Source organism: Aythya ferina (genome assembly GCF_964211825.1).
Source record: "Aythya ferina genome assembly, chromosome: 25".
Lineage (NCBI taxonomy): Eukaryota > Metazoa > Chordata > Aves > Anseriformes > Anatidae > Aythya > Aythya ferina.
The window spans coordinates 1,959,604-1,978,186 of NC_140323.1; the positions used below are offsets into that span (position 1 = coordinate 1,959,604).

Genomic DNA, 18,583 nt, shown 5'->3' on the forward strand with positions numbered 1-18,583 from the left:
AGCTCGGCCCTTTGAAGTTAATGAATCGTGAAAGCCTTTGAAAGCAGAGCCTTGTTTATTTACTCCCGGCAGCTCATGTGGCTGAAGCACGCACACATCCCCAGCGCACTGCTAATTTGAGTGAAAGATCAAATGCGAGCCTCCTGCCCGGCCGAGCTGCAGCCGGTGGAAGAGCGAGGGCTGCCCCGCTGCACCGAGCCTCCACGGGATGCAGGTGGGGAAGGGAGAGCCCGATACAGCCCGGGGAGCCAGGGCAACAGCCTGGGCTGTCAGCCAGACCCTGCTGAGTGCAGTCAGGAGCCAGGCTGACAGAAATGCCACCCGTTGGATGTAAAGCTCCGTGAATTCGGGCCGAAGGGCACCACCCCAGCACCTAGGTTCAGCTGCAAGCCCCCCAGCAGCACCCTCCCCTCCCAAGCTCCCACCTTCAGCTGGAGCTGCTGCAGCCTGGGCCCAAATCCTACCCAGTGCCACGACGCAGCCAAATGAGCACCTGGGAACGTGCCGCCTGCCAAACCTGCTCTCCTCTTCCCCACAACAGAGGGGTGCAGAGAACTCGGTCTCTTCTCTTTGAATGAAAACCAACCGAGTAACAGGGAACAGCCCACGAGATGCCAACAGCGAGTACCAGCCCTGCACTGCCTCGCTGCGAAGTGCCACGGCACCGGGGGCCTGGCTCTGCCCATCGGCAGACACTCGTGCTGTCCCGCAGCAGCCACAATCTTCACTGGAAGCACCAGAGCCCCCAGCACGCTATCTGCTCTGACGGGTCTTCTAAACAAACGCACGGCCTTCCACAATACTCTATAAATATCGGCCTTTTCAGTGCAACGGCTTCGCGAACAAGCTGTAAGGCAATATTTCATTCAGGCTCTCAGACAAAAGGACGGCACCCTACCAGCGCTCGCTTTCTGCTGCTGCGGTTCTCAGAAGTATAATTGGATTTTAACCAAGCGCGAGTTTCTATCCCCATTTCTCCCAGGCCAGCAAAGCTGCTCTGATCCGTAACAACAGGAGTCGGAAGGAAGGAGCAGAAAGCTCACGGGGCAGAGGGGAGGGGAAGGCTGAGGGCTCCGGCAACGCTGAAAGGACTTCAGCAGATATTGGGGCTGTGGTCCCAGTAAAAAATTAGGCATCTAGGGAAGTGCCAGCAACGAGAGAGGGGTTACCCATGTAAGACTAACGCCTTCACCACCAGGGTAGGGAAGGGCTGGCCTGCCAGGGGCCACAAGGGACAGGGGAGCTCCCAGCCCCGGCCCTCATCAAGCCACCAGCGGGGAGCTCAGAGTCAAGGGCAGCTCCCCCGCCAGCCCTCCCCTGTCCCCGCAGTCCCAGGGAGCCAACAGAGATGGGAGACCCCCAACCCTCCCCGGGGGGCAGAGGCCCGCTGGGTGCTCGCAGCCTCCAAACGCGTCCCGACGGGGCGGGCTGCGGCCGGGGGTGCCCTCGCACGGGGTCGAGGAGCGGCGCTGCCCCAGGGCCACGCGTCCCCGAGGGGGCTGCGCCCTTCCCCGGCCCCTTGCCCCGATCCAGAGCGCGGGGGCCCGGGGAAGCCTCGGGCACGGCGCTGCCCCGGGCCCGCCCCGCGGGTGCGGAGAGGCGCGGAGCGGGGTCCGGGCGGCCGTTTCCCACCCTGCAGTGACACCTGGCGGGGGCGAGCGCGGCAGGAGCCGGCGGCGGCCCCGAGCATCCCGCCCGGCCGCTGCGCCCCTGCCCCGGGCGGACCCCGACGGGGCGGCCGCGGGAGCGCGGGCGGGGGCGCGGCGGCCCGGGGCTGCCCCGCGGTGGGCAGGGGCCCGCAGGGGGCTGTCCGCCGTGCCCTCGGGGAGGCGGGGGTCGGTCCGGCCGGAGCCTCGGCTCCGCGCTTCTGACTCTGCCCAATGAGAGCCCGCAGCCCGCCGCGAGCTGTCAATATTTGGCCGCGGCCCCCGCGCTCCCATCCCCAGTGCGTCCTCGCCCTTCGCGCGCAGCCCTCCATGGCCCGGCCCGGCCCCGCCGCCCGCCCCGCACCGCTCGGGGGGCGCTGAGCCCCGGGACCCCCCTCCCTTCCCCTCTCCGGAGCCCTGCCGCCGCCCCCCCCCCTCCTCGCAGCAGCAGCAGCATGCTCCCGGGCGCGGGGGCGCAGCCGGGGCTCGCTCAGCCTCGCGGAGCCGGGAGCCGCGCACCGGGGCAGTGACGGGCACGGCTCGGCGCCCGCACCGCCGTCGCCCGAGGGGAGCACGGGCGGGCCCCCGGCCCCGCTCGTTCCTCCGGCCGGAGCGCGCCTCGCAGAGATATGCTGAGCACAAACCGCCTGGAAGCGCCTCCTGGGATTGCCGTGGCCCCCGGGCGTGCGGAGTGCGGAGCCTTCCCTCGGACGGCGGGCGCGGCCCCGCGGATTTACCTGCCCTTCGTCCTCATCCTGCTCGCCCTGCCGCCCCGCGCCGACTCCTCGTGGTGGTGAGTGTCCAACCGGGGAGGGGGGAAAGCCCGGTCCCGGCCGCCCCGACGGGCAGGAGCTGAGCCGCGGCGCTCGGGGGGGAGCCGGGAAGCGACCACGGAGCCCCAGGCAGCGCTGCGGGACCGGGCAGAGCCGGGCCGGGCAGGGCAGCCTCGGCTCCCCCCGGCCCCGGTTTCTCCGGGGGTCCCACGCAGGACGGGTCCGGTCCCGGCCCCGCCGGGCTCCGCGCCGCCACCTGCGCGGCCCTCGGGGAGAAGCCCGCGGGGGCTGCCCCGGGAGCCCGCTCCGCCGCCCGGTCCTTTAAAAAGCAGAGCAGGATCAGTGCCCTCGGCACGGGCAGGGGGAGATGGGGCTGCCCCCGAGAACCCGCGGAGGGCAGCGTGGTTGTCCCCAGCCTCTCCCGGCTGCGCTGCGGCCCCGGCGCTTGCACGGCGGCTGCTCGTGGGCTCCCGGGGCTCTGCTCTCCCTCCCCGGAATGAGATAAGGCTCCGTGACAGCTGGAAGTGATGCCATAGAAAATGCCAGCGGAGCTGCGGCGAGAGGAGCCACGCAGCCTCCTGGAAATTAACCTCCTTCTCTCCTAATTGCTGTCACAATGAAAATTCGTGTCTGCAGAGTGAGGGTAATTAGGAAAAGTGGGAATGGGAAGTTTTTCAAGTGAGCCTGTGCCGCTTCGACAGTTCAGTAATGCTAAAGGGGGGAAGAAAAAAAATACACGTTTGCTGCCGAAAAGTTCTCGGTATCCTCCCGTCCTGTAACAGCCCTCTCTAATTTCGTGGAAAACACCAATTAACACGCCAATCCCATCATCATTAGCACATCGCGGTGGGTGAAGCCGAATTTAACCAAATTCAATCCATCTGACACCGAGGGGGGAACCGGTGGCTCTGGAGCTCGTTAAGTGCCGCTGAGCACGGCCCGGGGCTGGGAGCGCTCCGAGGCTCTCGGCGAGAGCTTCCCGGGACGGGGAGAGGGGAAAAGAAGAAGGGAAGGAGAAGAGGGGAAGGGAAAGGGGAAGGGAGCGGTGCTGCAGGGGCAGCCCGGAGCCCAGCCGGCGGCGGCGGTGCCATTCCCGGCACTGCCCCGGGAGAGCTCCTGCAGCCCGATCGGCCCCCGTGGAACCGAAATCAGCGGCTGGGAGAATGAGTCACCGGCCACGGGGATCAGGTTGATACAGGGCTGGCCTGGCTTCCAGCCGCTATCTGCCCCCACCCATCAGGGCTGGCGAAGACAGGACAACATCTGCGCGGAAGGTGATGTTGCTGATATGCTAAAAGCTGCGGGAGGAAGAGGCTCAGGGTAGCGGGGAAGCTGGAATATTTCTCATCAGTACCAAGGAGGCAGGAGAAGGAGAGGGAAGCTGCTGGAGTAGGCGCGAGGGGTAAAGCGACTGGAAAAAGACCAGGCAACGGCACGGTCACAAAGTCTCTGCCCAGAGCTGAACTGTTCTGCTCAGGCACCCCGGTACCAGCTCACCAGAGTGAAGTCTTTCTTTAGGGACAGCGTGAAAAACATTTTCCTTGCTTTTGAACCCCACTTCTCCCCACAATGACCGTGGTGTCGGCCCCAGTTCCAAATGCGCGTCTCTTCCCAGCAAGCGGGAGCAAAACCAGCCACGTTTAAGCCTCGGTAGCTGTGGCTTATTTGTAGGAAGCTAGATTTAGCTCGCACAGCAGTTTGTGTTCTCAGCTTGCAGGCTGACTCCCCGGCTGGCAGCCTCTCATTTGAGGCAGAAAGAGGAGCTGGGGGCAACCTGGTGATGGGGGCAGGGGCTCAGCCGGGGCACGGGGCAGAGCCCCCACCCAGCCCAGCACCCTCCTTAAGCCATAGCAGAGCCCAGCACACTTCTTTTGACCTCTTTCATAAAGCAGAATCAGTCCCAGTGTCCTTTAGATATGACTTTTTTTTTTTTTTTTTTTTTTAATTTAAACCAAATTAATTAAACTCAGAAGTTCACATTTTTCGTTGCACTTTCTCTTTTTGTTTAAGGCCAGAGCATTCCTCAGAAGACCTTCATCGAAACAAATGCTTGTCCGCAGTACATGTCAGTTCTGATCAAACAGCGTGTTTAGATGAAATTGTGTTTTACTGAAAACGGTTTCAGCCAGCTGTGGTTTGGGAAAAAGTTGTTCAGTGATTTGCATAGGTTTCCAAGCACATCTTTAGCACTACTGATATTACAGTAAATACATTTGGTGGTGCATCATCGTTCCTTATTTTTATTATTATTGCCAAATTCTTCTAGGGATTCACACACAATAAACTTGTGGAAATAGAGGAAATGCTTCTCATTTTCAGAGTCAAGTTTTAAAGTAGATTAGTAGAAAAAACTGGGTCGCTTCTGATCAGAGTACATGGAAAGGAAATATCAACCAAATGTTTCTTCTAAACAACTGCAAATTATTAATTTTTGGTGACGTCAGGCACGGCCCCGCCACCTCACAAAAACTTCAGGAATTGGTGAACTTTGGCGCTAGAAAAAATGTCCGTGGATGTGCATGTGCTTGGGCGCGTAGCGGGAGAGAGGAGCGGGGGCGAGGGCTGGGGCAGCGCTGCCAGGACCACCAGCGGCCGCGGGACGGACGTGGCTGGGGGAGCAGCATCCATGCAGAAAGCTCCCAAACTATAAAACGTTCCTTAGCAACCAAATACCAGCTGAAACACAGAGAGAAATTAAAAAGGAATGCAACGGGAAAATCCCTAAATCCCGTTTACACTCGAGTGCGTCCAAGGGTAGGGAGCGCAGCATCACCCACGGTGTGGGGCCGGGCGGCAGGGAGCCGTGCCCAGCGCAGGCCCGGCCGCGCCGCGAGGCAGCGTCAGGCCCCAAAAGCGGCCTCCAAAATTCCTTCCGAAAGATTTGGAAGATTAGACGAACGTTGCTTATAAACATAAACTGTGCAATAAACAAACTCGGTGTAAATAACTAAGTAGAGTTTACTCGCTGTTGAGAGCCCCGCTGGTCGCTCTAGTGTGGAAAGCCATTTCAGACCGAAGGTTTGGTTAAGGAGGAATGTACACAAAGCTGCATGCACACACACCCCGCGCACCCCACCCTCACACGTACCCGCTTGCCTGCAAACCCACATGAATCCCCCCCACCTCCCAGACACACCAAATCCTCGTTAGCTAACTTGTTTATTGCTAACCACAGCCCTTGGAAACTACAAATATTTAATTTCATCTGGCATCGGAACAGATGGGAGGCATCAGGCTCCCAAAGAGATAAAACAAATCTGGGGAAGGAAGAGCGGCGCGAGTTTGTGCTGGGGCCGAGCTGCGAGCAGGATCTGGCCACGAGCGGGGCTCTGCTGGGAGCGGGGCAGGTCGGGGCCTGGAGCACGGTGTTTGGGCACGGGACCCAGGCAGGCATCGTGGGGGATGCTCGGTCCCATCAGGCAGCCAGCGCCACGCGTCAGCTCCCTGCCTTGGCCTGCCAAGGGGCCCGGGGCTCACGGGCAGGGAAAAACGTGCCGAGGGCAGAAAAAAACACGTTGTGGAGAAAGCATGCGTTATGCTCTCCCTGCTGGAATAACCCCAGGAGAGGGTGCCCAGCCTTTACCCCGTGCCTGATGAAGCCACAGGCACAGTAGGTGGGGACAGGGACACTGTCCCCACAGTGGGGAGGCAGCAGCAGTGGTTTTTGTCGCTGCTCAGCTCCAGGGCTTGCCCTGCATTTCCATCCCAGCACCAGTGCCGGGTCCTGGTCCAGGTGCCGTGGATGGGCACAAAGAGGGACGGAGAAACAGAGCCACGTGTCCGCGCGGTTATCGGATAGACGAGCGAGGCGCTCGTTTAAACAGGCATCACACTGAGGTGTGTGGGAGGGGAAATAGCATCAATAGGAATGTTTGAAATTAAGCCAAGGGAAAGACAGCTGCGTGCGCGAGCCTCCCAGGCAGCCGGCGTAACCCTTTGGGGGAGCGCGGGCGCTGCCGGCTCCCCTCAGTGCCAGCCTCGGGCGGGCAGACCCCCAGCGACCCGTCCGGGCCTCACCGGTGGAGGCTGCGGCTACAGCTCGGAGGCCGGTGGCTCTGGAGGCCCCGATGCTGCCAGGCACCAGCCGCTTCCCTCTGACACCGTCCCCGCAGCCACTCAGCCCCGGGGCTGTCCCAGGCGCGTTCCCGGGACGGGAGCTGCCACCTGGGGAGGGTGAGCAGTGAGCGGGGGTCTGGGGGGGCCCAGCGCTCGTCCTGGCAAAGCGCTCTGCTCGGTGTTAGCAGCGGGAGGTCAGCGACCAGGAAGTCTTTATCCCCAAGTGCTCCGTAGCCCCAGCCATCCGGGGAGCCCTCGCTTTGAAAAATAAGTTTCAGAGTAACATCAGACTGATGGAGAATGAACTCCCTGGCCCCTGTAGCAGCGCTGGTGTTCTGCGTTGGGAGTGTATTGGAACAGATGGGTTCTCTCAGTCACTCCACTCAGTTATAATAATCCTAATTGTATTTCTTAGTTCATTTTTCATTAGGGTCACTTTCACCTATAGGAAGTGTCTCTTAAAAAAGAAACGCGCAAGGAAAAAAAAAATCCTTTTGCTTTCCCGAACTCGTTAGCTTTTACTATTACTAAAACCAACTTCAGCAGCACCTACAGAGCACCGTGAAGTGAGACTGTGCCAGGCCTGCTGAAACAGGCGTCCCCTGCCACAGCACACGCGATACGCCAAGGACAAGAGAAGCTTCTTTGCCACCAGCGACTGCATTGCCTCCGCACCCCTTGGCAAAGTGCTTTGGGATTTGGGGATGGGAAAAATAAATTGTTACTTGAAAGGATAAAGCATAATTTTGATGAGCGCTTTGGATTGTGTTCCTACATCAGCTGGCATCTGTCAGAGGAACAGTGCTAGGTTGTGGCTGTTATTTCAGAAGGCCCCGGGGCCCTTTTCTCCCTCAGCTTTCCTAATTTCCACCCCACCAGCTCCGCAGGCGCACCCAGCACCCCCCATGTCCCACTGCCCCCAGGGCATCCCCATCTCCAGCTGCTCGCCCACACAGGGAGGCCCCAGAGGGGGGACCCCGACAAGGAACCGAAGGCAGGCGGTGGGGAAGAAGGGTGGCACACAAGAAAAGAGATCACAGCACAGAAAATGAGAAGTACTTGAATGGCACTGGTAGTGGCCCAGCATTATGATATTAAAAACCATTCAAGTGAGACTAACGCTCTCAACACACGGAGTAGTGGCTCTAAGTGAGGAAATTAGGACTATTAATCATTCCAAGGCGTTAACAATTCCAGCAGGCCAGGATGGCCCCGTTCCCAGCGGGGCTTAATAAAATACTCAGAGTTTACAATAATAAAATAATATCTCAAATGTCTATAGCACCTTGCAACCCAAAGCGCTTTGCAATTGGCTATAAATTGTCCACCCACAGCCATGGAGAGCAGGGGAAGGAAAGCACAATCTCCATGGGAAGTATGCAAAGCACTTGAGGAGGCGAAATGTTGTCAGGCTCTCCGGAATTTGCTCTTTATCAGATAGAGAGACAGGGATGTTGGATTTGATCCTATCTGGAAGGTTCGTCTCCCAACCGAGAGCTGCCTAGGGCTCTCCAGCCTCCCACCAAAACACAAGTTTCGTATCAGCTCCTTGGGAAGGAAAAAGAGCAGAAGCCAACAGAGCTTGGCTCCCAAGTTGGTCTTTCAGGATTACCAGCGTGCTCATGAGAGCAGTGGGGAAAGGAATCGGTTTCCCCGGGGAAAGGACCCCAGCAGTGCCTGATAGCCCATCCGAGCCAGGCAGTGCTTTCAGCTCCCTGTCAGAAGCAGTGCCCCAGGAGCAGAGGGCAGAGGCTGAGCTCCCCCATGCCAGGCACCTCCTGACCCCCGGCTGCAGGGACAGAGCCTGGGCAAGGGCACAGCAGCGGGCACCCACCCGCTGGCCATCGGGGTATCAGGTTCAGAGGCATGCCTAACGCATGGCTGGGAACAATTCCTCGGCTGCCTCGCTTGCTTTTTTTGGTTGTTGTTGTTGTTTTAAACGTGGTCTGGCAAACGGAGAGCCCCGAGCACGGCTCTGCAGCAGCGCGCAGCTGCCCGTGTCCCTGCCCTTACAGCAGGGACAGGGAGGGAGCCTGCAGGAAACCACGGGGAGCAGCTTCGGCAGCAGGGGTCCTGGGTTTAAGCCGACCCGATCGTCTTCAGCAATCCTGGTGGGAGAGGCCAGGCCACGAGTGGCAGCTCCTCAGGTCACAGGCTGTTAGATGGGCTGGAGAAGCCGAGCCTGGTGCCTGCCTGGAGACCTGCTCCCAGCTCCTCCAGGTCGGAGCAGCATCTCTCCGCGATTTCAGAGCCACAGAGCTGGCTGCATCTGTCAGGAGCAGGCTTTGTGCTGCCCTGTCTGCCCCCGTGCACTTCTGTTCCCACCCTGCACAGCAGCTACAAGTACTTCGCAAGGTGTTTCAGGATCCTCAGGAGGAAATGTTAACCTGCCATCATTTTTCAGCCATTAACTCTCTCTGCACTAACAAATGACAAAGCAAAAGCCTCGTGCCTCAGCTCCCTGCACACCAAAGCAGGCAGCAGCAGCCACTGCCCTCGCTCAGGATCTCCCCGCGGGGATGCTCCGAGCATCCTCTTGTCCTGCGTCATCAAACTTGCTCATGTGGGCATCCCTTTCCCAGGGTAAATTTAACCTGTGATTATTCTAATTCAAAATTCTGCCTTTAATGGTATTGGTACAACCCTGATTCCCCACGGTGGGAACTTCCAACATTTCCACAGTTGCTTTAATCATAACACAGAGCACAAAAAAATTAAAATTTTTAGATTTGCCTTAGAATGGCAATTCCAAAACTTTGCCTCTTGAAACTAAATAAAGCTCAAATAGTGTTTTTTTCGATGCCATATAAAATATTAGATACAGCAGTGTCTAATATTATTTTCATTAGAAACTGAATCACAGCACTCATTTCTCAACACCGTCTTAACCTCACAGAAAAGTTACAAACTATAGCAAGTTCTGGGTCCTCTGAAATTTACCCATTCCCATGAAACATTTTCTTTCTTCAGAACTCATTTTCCAGGAGCCATTTCCCACCAGATACCCGCTGTGGGGTCCAGACAGAGGCACGACCCCGCAGGAGCCCCTCACCCTCATTGGGATCTCAACACACCGAGCAGGCTCGCGCTGTTGCCTTGGTGAGGAGCGGTTAGGAATTAAGGAAAATTAGGAGAAATTTCTTTACCGAAAGGGTTGTGCAGCATTGGCCCAGGCTGAGGCAGGCAGAGCTTCGCTCGCTCCAGCGGGAGAGGTTCCCGGCCGCCTATTGCCGGGTGCCTTGGACTCTGGCGGAGCTCTGGATCTGCGCACTGCCACGCCTGGGAGCCAGCCCTTCTCCTCAGACTTCTGGTCTTTCTCGCTAAAGAGCTCAGCAGCACGGGGCTGGTGCCAAAAGCACAATTTCTCCATCCAGAAAGAGGTTCCCAAACACCAGGAAGATGAAGTCAGAGCAAGGCATGTGGACCTCTGGTCCCGGGGACACCGTGCAGCACATCCCCGGACCCTGCAGCCAGCACACAGTGGCACGAACGCCCCCTTACTCTGCAGGGAGGGGAGCAGCAGCGGGTAGGAGAACTCTGAGCTGCTGAGACTGTACCAGAGCAGCCCTAACCACGGGCAGAGACGTGATACGGGCCACACAGCTCTGCGAGAGCACCCCAAGGAGCCCACGAGCCCTTCGGGGAGCCAACACGCTGCCATGGGAAGCGCGGAAGCAGAGCGCGCACAACGCAGGGGCGAGCACTGGGAGGGGGTTAGCACAAAATGCACGCTGCCAAGTAAATAGATGCGTCTGCCTCCGATTTGCATGTTTATCTTAGAAGCAATTTAGGTTTCTCCTTGTTTACAAGAGTAGAAGTCAGCAGACTCTTAGAGTAAGAAAAACAACTGGGAGCCAACATGTGACAGTTGTCTCCTGTTCTCGCAATGCGCCGCAGCAGCCAGCGCTTGCAGGCTATTGAGAAAGAGCTGGGCTCGCCTCAGCTGCATCGCCGGCTGCCTGAGGGCAGCAGATTTCCTTGCAGAGAAGGGAAAAAGGGAGCAGGAAGCTGGGACCACTTTACCTCCTCTCCGCCCAGGCTCTGGGAGCACTTGCCTGTGGAGCACGAAGCCTGGTCCGTGCTGGTGCCGCGCGGGTCGCTCCTTGCAGGAACCGGGGATGCGCGGAGGTGCAGCAGGGCGAGCAGCAGCACGGTGCTCCCTGCACCGCTGGGAGCTGAGCTCCAGGAGCAAAAGGGAAATGTGACACACGGCACAGCACGAGGCCATCAGAGGGACCAGTGCCAGCCCCCAGAGCTAAGCTGAGCTGAGCAAACCCCTCTGTCTGTAGCAAAGGGCTCTGCAGACACTGCGGGGCTCGTTATCCCCACCTGCACATAATTAGCCATGCCCACCCTCTGTCCTGGCTCCTCCTTGCTGCAGGATGCCCACGGGCCGTGCTCTACCTCTCTCCATCACCTGTGCTTCTCCGCACCCAGAAGCCCAGGGCCAAGCAGTCCCCGAGGACGCAGCAGCACTTTGCTCTCGCAGCTGTTTCTGAAGTTTGGGGTAGTTCCTTCCGGCTGTAAAATGCAGATTCCCCAAGAGTAAAGCACTTCACAGAAATTTGCCACTTCCAGCACGACTTAATTTCTAAAAAATGAAGCAAAGCATTCTGATAGGGCAGCTGGGGACTTTTCAGAACATCCTTCTTATTTCCTATTTCAATGTTTTTGAAATGTCATAGATTTTTAGAAATAAGATCAGAAGGGATGCTTTAATCAATCCAAAACAAATGTTTGTTGTGTTTTTTTTTCCCCTCCCAAAATTCTGCTTGGCAGGAAATTTTTCGATGTTCTTGTCTTGCTCCATTTCAGAGTAACTGAACCCCACTGGAGACTTTCCCACGAAGTGGAGGAGCCAGGTCTCGCCGCTACAGCCGTGGGCTTTCCAAGACAAAAGAGGAAATTTCTCCCCTTGTGCCATGCCACTTTCCAGTGCCACAGCCATTCGGGGAAGGGTTTCAGTCCATGACTGCAGGTGAAGGCCTGCAGGCACTGCTGCAGATCATCTGCCTGTGGTGTGCAGCCACAGCCAGAGCAGAACAGGGGACAGCAGCGAGGTGCTTGCTGCAGGCAGGTGTCTGCCCTCCTCCTGTGCCCTCCTTCCACTTTCTTGCTGATAGCGTTTGCTCAGATCTGGATATTTGGCAGAAGAATTAATAACGGGAGAAGTCATTAGCTCAGCATGTAAAAAGGGGGAATGCCTGGTGTTTGCCTTGTCTGGAGGGTTTCCCTGGGTCTGGGTCCCTGGGGTGGTGCTCGGCACTGCCGTGTCCCCAGGATCCCTGGAGTGGAGCAGAGCCCCCTCCCCTGCCCAGCATCGGGCAGAGCCCCCTCTGACATCCCCCCGTGCCAACTGATGGGGAGGGCCCCATCGAGGAGCCTTTCACCTCTTCCAGCTTTCCCTGCATCTCCCCCTCTACCCCAGCCCCGGGCAGCTCCAGCAGGGACACTCACACATCTCCATCCCCGGCAGGGACACGTGCACGTCCCTGTCCCCGCCTGGGTCCAAGCAGGCTGAGCTGGGCCAGGCATGGCCAAGACCCTGCACTGCCCTCACCGTCGCACCAGGAGCACGCAGCCTCCAACCCTCCTCATCCTCCTCCTCCACCACGGGGAGCCCCCACTGCTGGTGGGCAAAGGGCACTGGGGATGGCCACGAAGGAGCCACCACCACGGCTGCGCGAGGGGAGGCTGGCGAGCAGGGCTGCAGGAGTAACTTTCGCTGGCCCTCGGCGCCGTGGCTCGCAAAGCCATGGGGAGCTGGGTTTGTTATCCTCAGCTCCAGCCTGAGATGACCTTGTGCTTCTGCCAGCATTTAAACAAAATATTTTAAAAAAAAGGGAAAAGATCCCATTGCTTTCTGTGTTCGCAGGGCTTTCCTGAGCTATCTGTGAGGCCGATAGAAATGATAGAACATAGCCAGAGAGAGAGACAATGAAATGTTGCCCAAGTTTATTGCCTTTTATTATTACTAAAGGGAGGGTCTTATTTCCATACTGGGGGTTTGAAACATTTGAATCCCACCCAAACCTCTTCCCTTCCAGCCAGAAGCACAGCTCCGTGGTATGTGGCAAAAATCATTCCCCGGCACAAAGCAGCCTGCGGCTGGCTGGGGTGAGCAGGCGGCGGAGGCAGGGGCTGGATGGGGATGGAAAATTCCACCTCGCCTCCATTGTCCGCGCTGGCCCGAGGCAGCAGCGAGGGCTGCTGGGTGCAGAAGGAGTCGGGATCCCCCTCAGCTCCGTGGAAGGCTGCCCGTTGGGCTCAGCGGGCCGCACCAGGCCGTGCTTGCACATTGTCTTTCTGCACCGAACCCCTGCCCACCCCCTGCTGCACGGCAGGAGGCCGAGATGCAGGCAGCACGCGGGCAGGACGGGGGATGCAGCCTGGCCCTGGACGTCCACCTTCAGTGGTGTGTCCATCATCTGCTGCTGCCACAGACCCCCGTCCCCACAGAGTGCCCCAACCGGAGGGGAGGGCGGGCGGCATCGCGGAGCCACCCCAGCGCTGGCTGTGCTGGCCCCAGCTCGGCTCCATCCCGCTGTGCTCAGCAGGGCCAGGCTGCAGCACGGGGCTGGGATGGAGGGACGGAGGCTGGGAGAGTTCCTCCGCTGCCCCTGGGGGCTCCCCTCCCGCAGAACAACCTCCAGCCCCCGAGTGCAAGGTGCTAACGCCGGCCCCGTCTCTCCTGCAGGTACATCGGGGCGCTGGGCGCGAGGGTGATCTGCGACAACATCCCCGGGCTGGTGAACAAGCAGCGGCAGCTGTGCCAGCGGTACCCCGACATCATGCAGTCGGTTGGGGAGGGAGCCAAGGAGTGGATCCGGGAGTGCCAGCACCAATTCCGCCACCACCGCTGGAACTGCAGCACCCTGGACCGGGACCACACCGTCTTCGGCAGGGTCATGCTGCGAAGTAGGTGCTGCCCCGCGCCCTCTGCCCCCACCCGGGGACGTCTGCGCCGCGATGGGAAATGCAGGTGGCTACGGATGCCACTTGTTTAGCAGTAACGTTTTGAAAATGTCTCAAAAAAGAGGGGTGGGATTAAAGATCTTGGTCCCTAGGGGGGGTGCCGCATGCCGGCCCCGCTCCCGGAGGCCTGGGGACCGTGCCTGGCCTCGGTGTGAGGCTGGGAGCATCTCTGCTGCCGCTCGCTGCCATGCCCGGTGGCTTGGGTTACTGCCGGAGGAGAGCTTTGCCTTTCCCTGTAAATTAATCAAGCCGTAATGGGAGCAGGCCACTGCTTTTGAAATAGCTGCACCAGATGAGATGGAGCAGGGGGAGCACTGGGGGAGAAGGGGGAAGGAGGAGACACCTCCGGAGAACAGGCTCATATGTAAACAGTAATGGGATATATAAATATTTGGAGAGCAGGGTTGGCCAGGAATCAGCAGTTCACGTGGGAACTCGCTGTTCCCTTGCATGGCAAGGGAGGCAAGGCAGAGCTCAGGCTCCAGCCCCTGCTTCGGGCTTCGACCTGCAGAAGGACAGCGGCCACGAGGCAGGCTCCAGCGCTGCAGGGAGGGCAGGGACCAGGGCTCCAGGTGAGGTCGGGGACACCGACACGGTGCCCACGAAGCACTGAAGGTGGGGTGGGGGGCTCAGGGTGCCACCTGCCCATCCCCGTCTGCAGGCCAGGACCTCGCTCACTGAGCCAGGCTCAGCTCCCAAGTCCCCGAGGTCAAAATTCACAGCGTGGGACCCAGTCAGGGGCTGGGGTGGGGGGAATCAGGAGATACGCTTGCTGAAGGATACCCACGAACTGGGTATTGCCCGGCTGTATTTCCCATTCCTGACCCAAGGGATGAGGAGGAAGGGCAGGATGGAGGCAGGGATGGGGATGGGGGCACTTCCAGCGCAGAAATCGCCACGTGGCTCCCGCAGCCAGCAGGAGCGTGGGGAGCGCATGCGGTGCCCCGCTGCAGCGCAGATGCTGCTCCCCAGGATGTGACGGGCCGGGGCGCATCCAGCCATCCCACCCCAAATCAAACGCGGCTGGGAGCAGGAGCAGCTTGGATGCACCGGGAGCTGCTCATCTGGAGGACACGTGAGCGGGGATGGCGCTGGGGGCTCGCTCCTGGCTTGTGGGGGCTGGCGAGCGGGGCAGGCCCGGAGCAGCCCCGGCCGAGGGGAGCTGCAAGCATGGGGCCATGGCGCTCACCCCGCCACGCTGTGGCCTCATCCTCATCCTCGTGTCCTGCCACAGCTCCAGCCCCACGTCCCCGCTCCAGCCCCACGTCCTCTCCCAGCTGCTGAGGACAGGGGATGATGAAAGCTCCTCTCCCTAGCCCCATCCTGCCAGGCCCAGAGAGAGCTCTGATCCCTTTGAAGTTGCTTTCAAAGGCTCTCCGAACGGAGCCTAGCATGGTTTTGATTTGCAGCTTCTTTTACAACGTTATAAAAACAGCTGCGAACTCAAAGCAGAGGCGCAGAGTGCCAGGCAGCACTCTGGGCCGTGTGGGGAGCCCCGTGGCAGCTGAAGCCCTGTCTGTGGGGACAGCAGCACCCATGGGAGCCGCCTGTCCCCGCGTGCCCCAGCGCTGCCACCGCCCATGTTCAGCACCCATGGGTCTGGCTGAGTCAGGGCCATCGGGGGCCGGGCTGGGAGCCCCGTCAGCAGCCTGGTGCCAGCACCCAGCGGGAGCTGCTGCTGCGGGGGAGAGGGGATGGGGTAAGAGAACGGGGTAAGGGAACAAAGCAGTGGCTCAGTAGCACAGCTCAGCCCCCTCCAGCCTCTCCGTGAGCTCAAAATCCCCCTTGGGCTGGGTGCTGAGCAGTGCGGGCAGCAGGGATGGGCAGCGCTCAGTTTGTCTTGACCCAAGGTGCCGCCAGCTCCGCGCCCCCTTCCCCAGGGCTGCCCGTGCCCAGGACGAGCCCGTCCCTCACTCCCCGTGCCCTGTCTCCGCTCTGCAGGCAGCAGGGAGGCCGCCTTCGTCTACGCCATCTCCTCGGCGGGGGTGGTGTACGCCATCACGCGGGCCTGCAGCCAAGGGGACCTGAAGGCCTGCGGCTGCGACCCCCTGAAGCGGGGCCGCGCCAAGGACGAGCGCGGGGAGTTCGACTGGGGCGGCTGCAGCGACAACATCAACTACGGGATCCGCTTCGCCAAAGCCTTCGTGGACGCCAAGGAAAAGAAAGTGAAGGACGCCCGGGCGCTGATGAACCTGCACAACAACCGCTGCGGCAGGATGGTGAGTGCGGCGCTGCCTCCACACCACGGGGACCGCCTGGCCGTGCTGCCAGGAGGTGCTCCCTGCTCTGCGGTGGCAGGAGGGACAAGGGGGGACAGAGGGGGACGGGTCGTGTCGGGCAGGACACCCACCCCCCAGCGCCCCTCAGCAGGCTCTGGCTAGCATCAGTGACCCTGGGACCGCTCCTCAGCCCGCAGTGCTCGCACTGCCGGCAGCCCTCCCACCTCTGCCAAGCCCAATTCCTAGCACTCGTTGCCCCCAGGGCCCCACCGGTAGCCACAATCGCAGTTCCCCAGGCTCGCTGTGGGCTGTTTGAGGGAGGGGGCTGGGAGCAGGCTGCCCTCCGGCACTGGGGAGCCCGAAGCGGGGCAGCCCCGGGCGGAGGAGCTCTGCGGGGCCAGGGGGTGACGACGCGGGGCGAGCGCAGCTCCTCAGGGCCTCCCTCTGCTCGCAGGCTGTGAAACGCTTCCTGAAGCTGGAGTGCAAATGCCACGGCGTCAGCGGCTCCTGCACACTAAGGACTTGCTGGCTGGCCATGTCAGATTTTCGGAAAACAGGGGACTACCTAAGGAAGAAATACAACGGGGCCATCCAAGTGATAATGAACCAGGACGGCACCGGCTTCACCGTGGCCAACAAGAACTTCAGGAAGCCCACAAAGACCGACCTGGTCTATTTTGAGAACTCGCCTGATTACTGCGTGATGGACAAGTCAGCAGGTAAAAAAAAGCACCCGGGATCGCCTAAAAGCAGCTCTTCCTCCCCTCCTGGCAGCCCTGCAACTCCCAAACAGTCCAGCCTGGGATGACAGTTCCCAAGCCAAGCAGAGTGGGCAGCAGGGGCTGAGCACCCCCAGGGCCCTGGGGAGTGCTGGCGGTCACTGTGCCATGTCCCTGCAGGTGTACACACCTGCACAGAGCAGGATGGGATTTGTCCAAAATCCCCAGGCTTTACACCAAAGACCCGAACCTTGTAGGCCTCTTGTAGTTAACGCAGCACGGAGCCTTGCTTCTGCTGAGTGAAGATCCCTCAAATAAAAAGCCCGCTGGTGGGCCAGCCTGGGCCATCTCTGAGCACAGAGGGACGAGGGGCAGGGCAGGCAGTGTCTGTGCTCAGCCCCTGCCAGGAGGGTCAGTGGCTGTCGGAGCCCAGAGCATGGCAGGGGCTGGGGATGCTCCCCAGTCCCCCTGGTGTAGCAGCACACCCAGGTGTGCTGTACCAGAAACGGGGAGCTTTCATCTGCTGAGAAAAGAGCCCTGCAGAGGGCTCAGCTGGTAAATATCGGCTGGGGGAGGCACAGGAGGGAGGAGAAGGAGGAGGAGGAGGAGGAAGGACCTGACCGACTCTCGCTTCCCTCCTCCAGGCTCCCTGGGCACAGCGGGGCGCGTGTGCAACAAGATGTCCCGCGGGACGGACGGCTGCGAGGTGATGTGCTGCGGGCGGGGGTACGACACCACGCGCGTCACTCGGGTCACCAAGTGCGAGTGCAAGTTCCACTGGTGCTGCGCCGTGCGCTGCAAGGAGTGCGAGGACACTGTGGACGTGCACACGTGTAAAGCCCCCAAACGGGCGGAGTGGTTGGACCAGACCTGAAGAGAGGAGAGCAGCGGAGGGAGGAGGCAGATGCAAGGCCCCCCCCACCACCTTTCCAATTTTGTAAAACACCCGTGCCCTGCGGGCCATGGCGTTCTGGGAGCTGTAGTTCGACTGCATGGCTTTTATTTAATTAATTCTGCGAAGCACTAAAGAAAGGACTACATTTCCCAGGAGGTACTGTGGACCCTTCTCATTGCTCAGCAAAACTAATCCCTTCCCTAGGAGGAGTCCGCGCTCCTTGCTTCAACTGTGAAACTTCTGTTGCCTGTTGTTCTCTCCGCAAAGGGACGGTGCACCTGATGGACTTGGAGCACCCAGCGCCAGGATGCAATGCCTGAGGAATGCTGCATCTCGCCAGAGAATTTACAGGGAAGTTTCACCAGCAAAACACCACTAGTTCCGAGTAACAAACTCCCGCAGAAAGCACTCTTGCTTTTCCTTTTTTTTTATTGTTATTTTTGCAAGGCCAGAGGAAGGGTGTTGCGAATTCTGACGTTCCAAGATCTCCACGTTTCCCCTCGAGCAGTCCTGGCATACTGACCCCAGCTGCACTACTGACGCTCGCTGAACGAGAGCAGCTCCTGCAGCCTTCTCCCATCTCCCCAGGGGGGATGAGGAGCAGAGTTGTGAACTGCCAACTGAAGCCTGAATGACTGCAAGAAGACAAAGGCTACCCAGAGACGTTTGCAGACACAGAGGGCTAGAGAGAGCAAACAATCTGTGAACTTACTGGTAGGTTCAGAAGTTGATGGGTACAACAGCATCTCTCTGTAAAACTCACTTGTATGTTGTGTATACTGCTTATTATTTTAAGTCAAAATTCATTATAAACCTGTATCAGAAAATGACTTTCTTGCTTTTTGAATTTCTGCACGCCCAGTTGTGTGCTTCCTCCCAGGTGGGACTCAGCCTGCAGTTCCTCCTGTTTGTCTGCAGCTCCTGCCACCCTAAAGTAGGGACCTCCCCACCCCAGGAACCACCCCCTTGTTTCTCCCAGGGCAGAGCCGTGGCATCCAGTATATAAATCCCCCAGGGCAATCCTCACAAGCAGCAGCTCGCTCCAGGACATCTCCTGCCATAACACTGGGTCAAGCAGGAGGGACCAGATTAGCTTCCAAATCCTTCCCTTAAAAAAAAAAAAAAAAAAAAGAATAAAAAACCACCCACCACCCAAAGCCAAAAGCTACCACTTAAAATTGCAGCTGATGAGAGGAGGGGCAGGGAGCAGCAGAGCAGTAAGTGGATGCGTTACGGAGATCAACCCCTCGGTCTCTAGAAATTTCCTTTTCCCCCAGCTCGGGCAAGCCCTGATTGCAGA

At 59.3% G+C, this 18,583-nt stretch overlaps 2 protein-coding genes across 2 annotated transcripts in view; one reads left to right on the top strand and one right to left on the bottom strand.

Moving 5' to 3' along the window:
- LOC311423626 (uncharacterized protein) overlaps positions 1-18,583 on the bottom strand; it is a 44,588-nt gene that overhangs the window by 18,627 nt on the left and 7,378 nt on the right. Inside the window, exon 2 of the mRNA XM_084497880.1 lies at positions 3,917-5,095. Within this exon, the coding sequence (XP_084354006.1) occupies positions 3,917-3,955 (39 nt within the window). The 5' untranslated portion in view covers positions 3,956-5,095. The remainder of the gene's footprint in view (positions 1-3,916; positions 5,096-18,583) is intronic.
- Positions 1,695-18,110, top strand: WNT2B (Wnt family member 2B). Its single transcript, XM_084497874.1, has 5 exons — positions 1,695-2,439; positions 13,173-13,393; positions 15,392-15,669; positions 16,124-16,388; positions 17,033-18,110. Exons 1-5 carry the CDS (start codon positions 2,276-2,278, stop codon positions 17,260-17,262), a joined length of 1,158 nt encoding a protein of 385 aa, XP_084354000.1. The 5' UTR covers positions 1,695-2,275; the 3' UTR covers positions 17,263-18,110.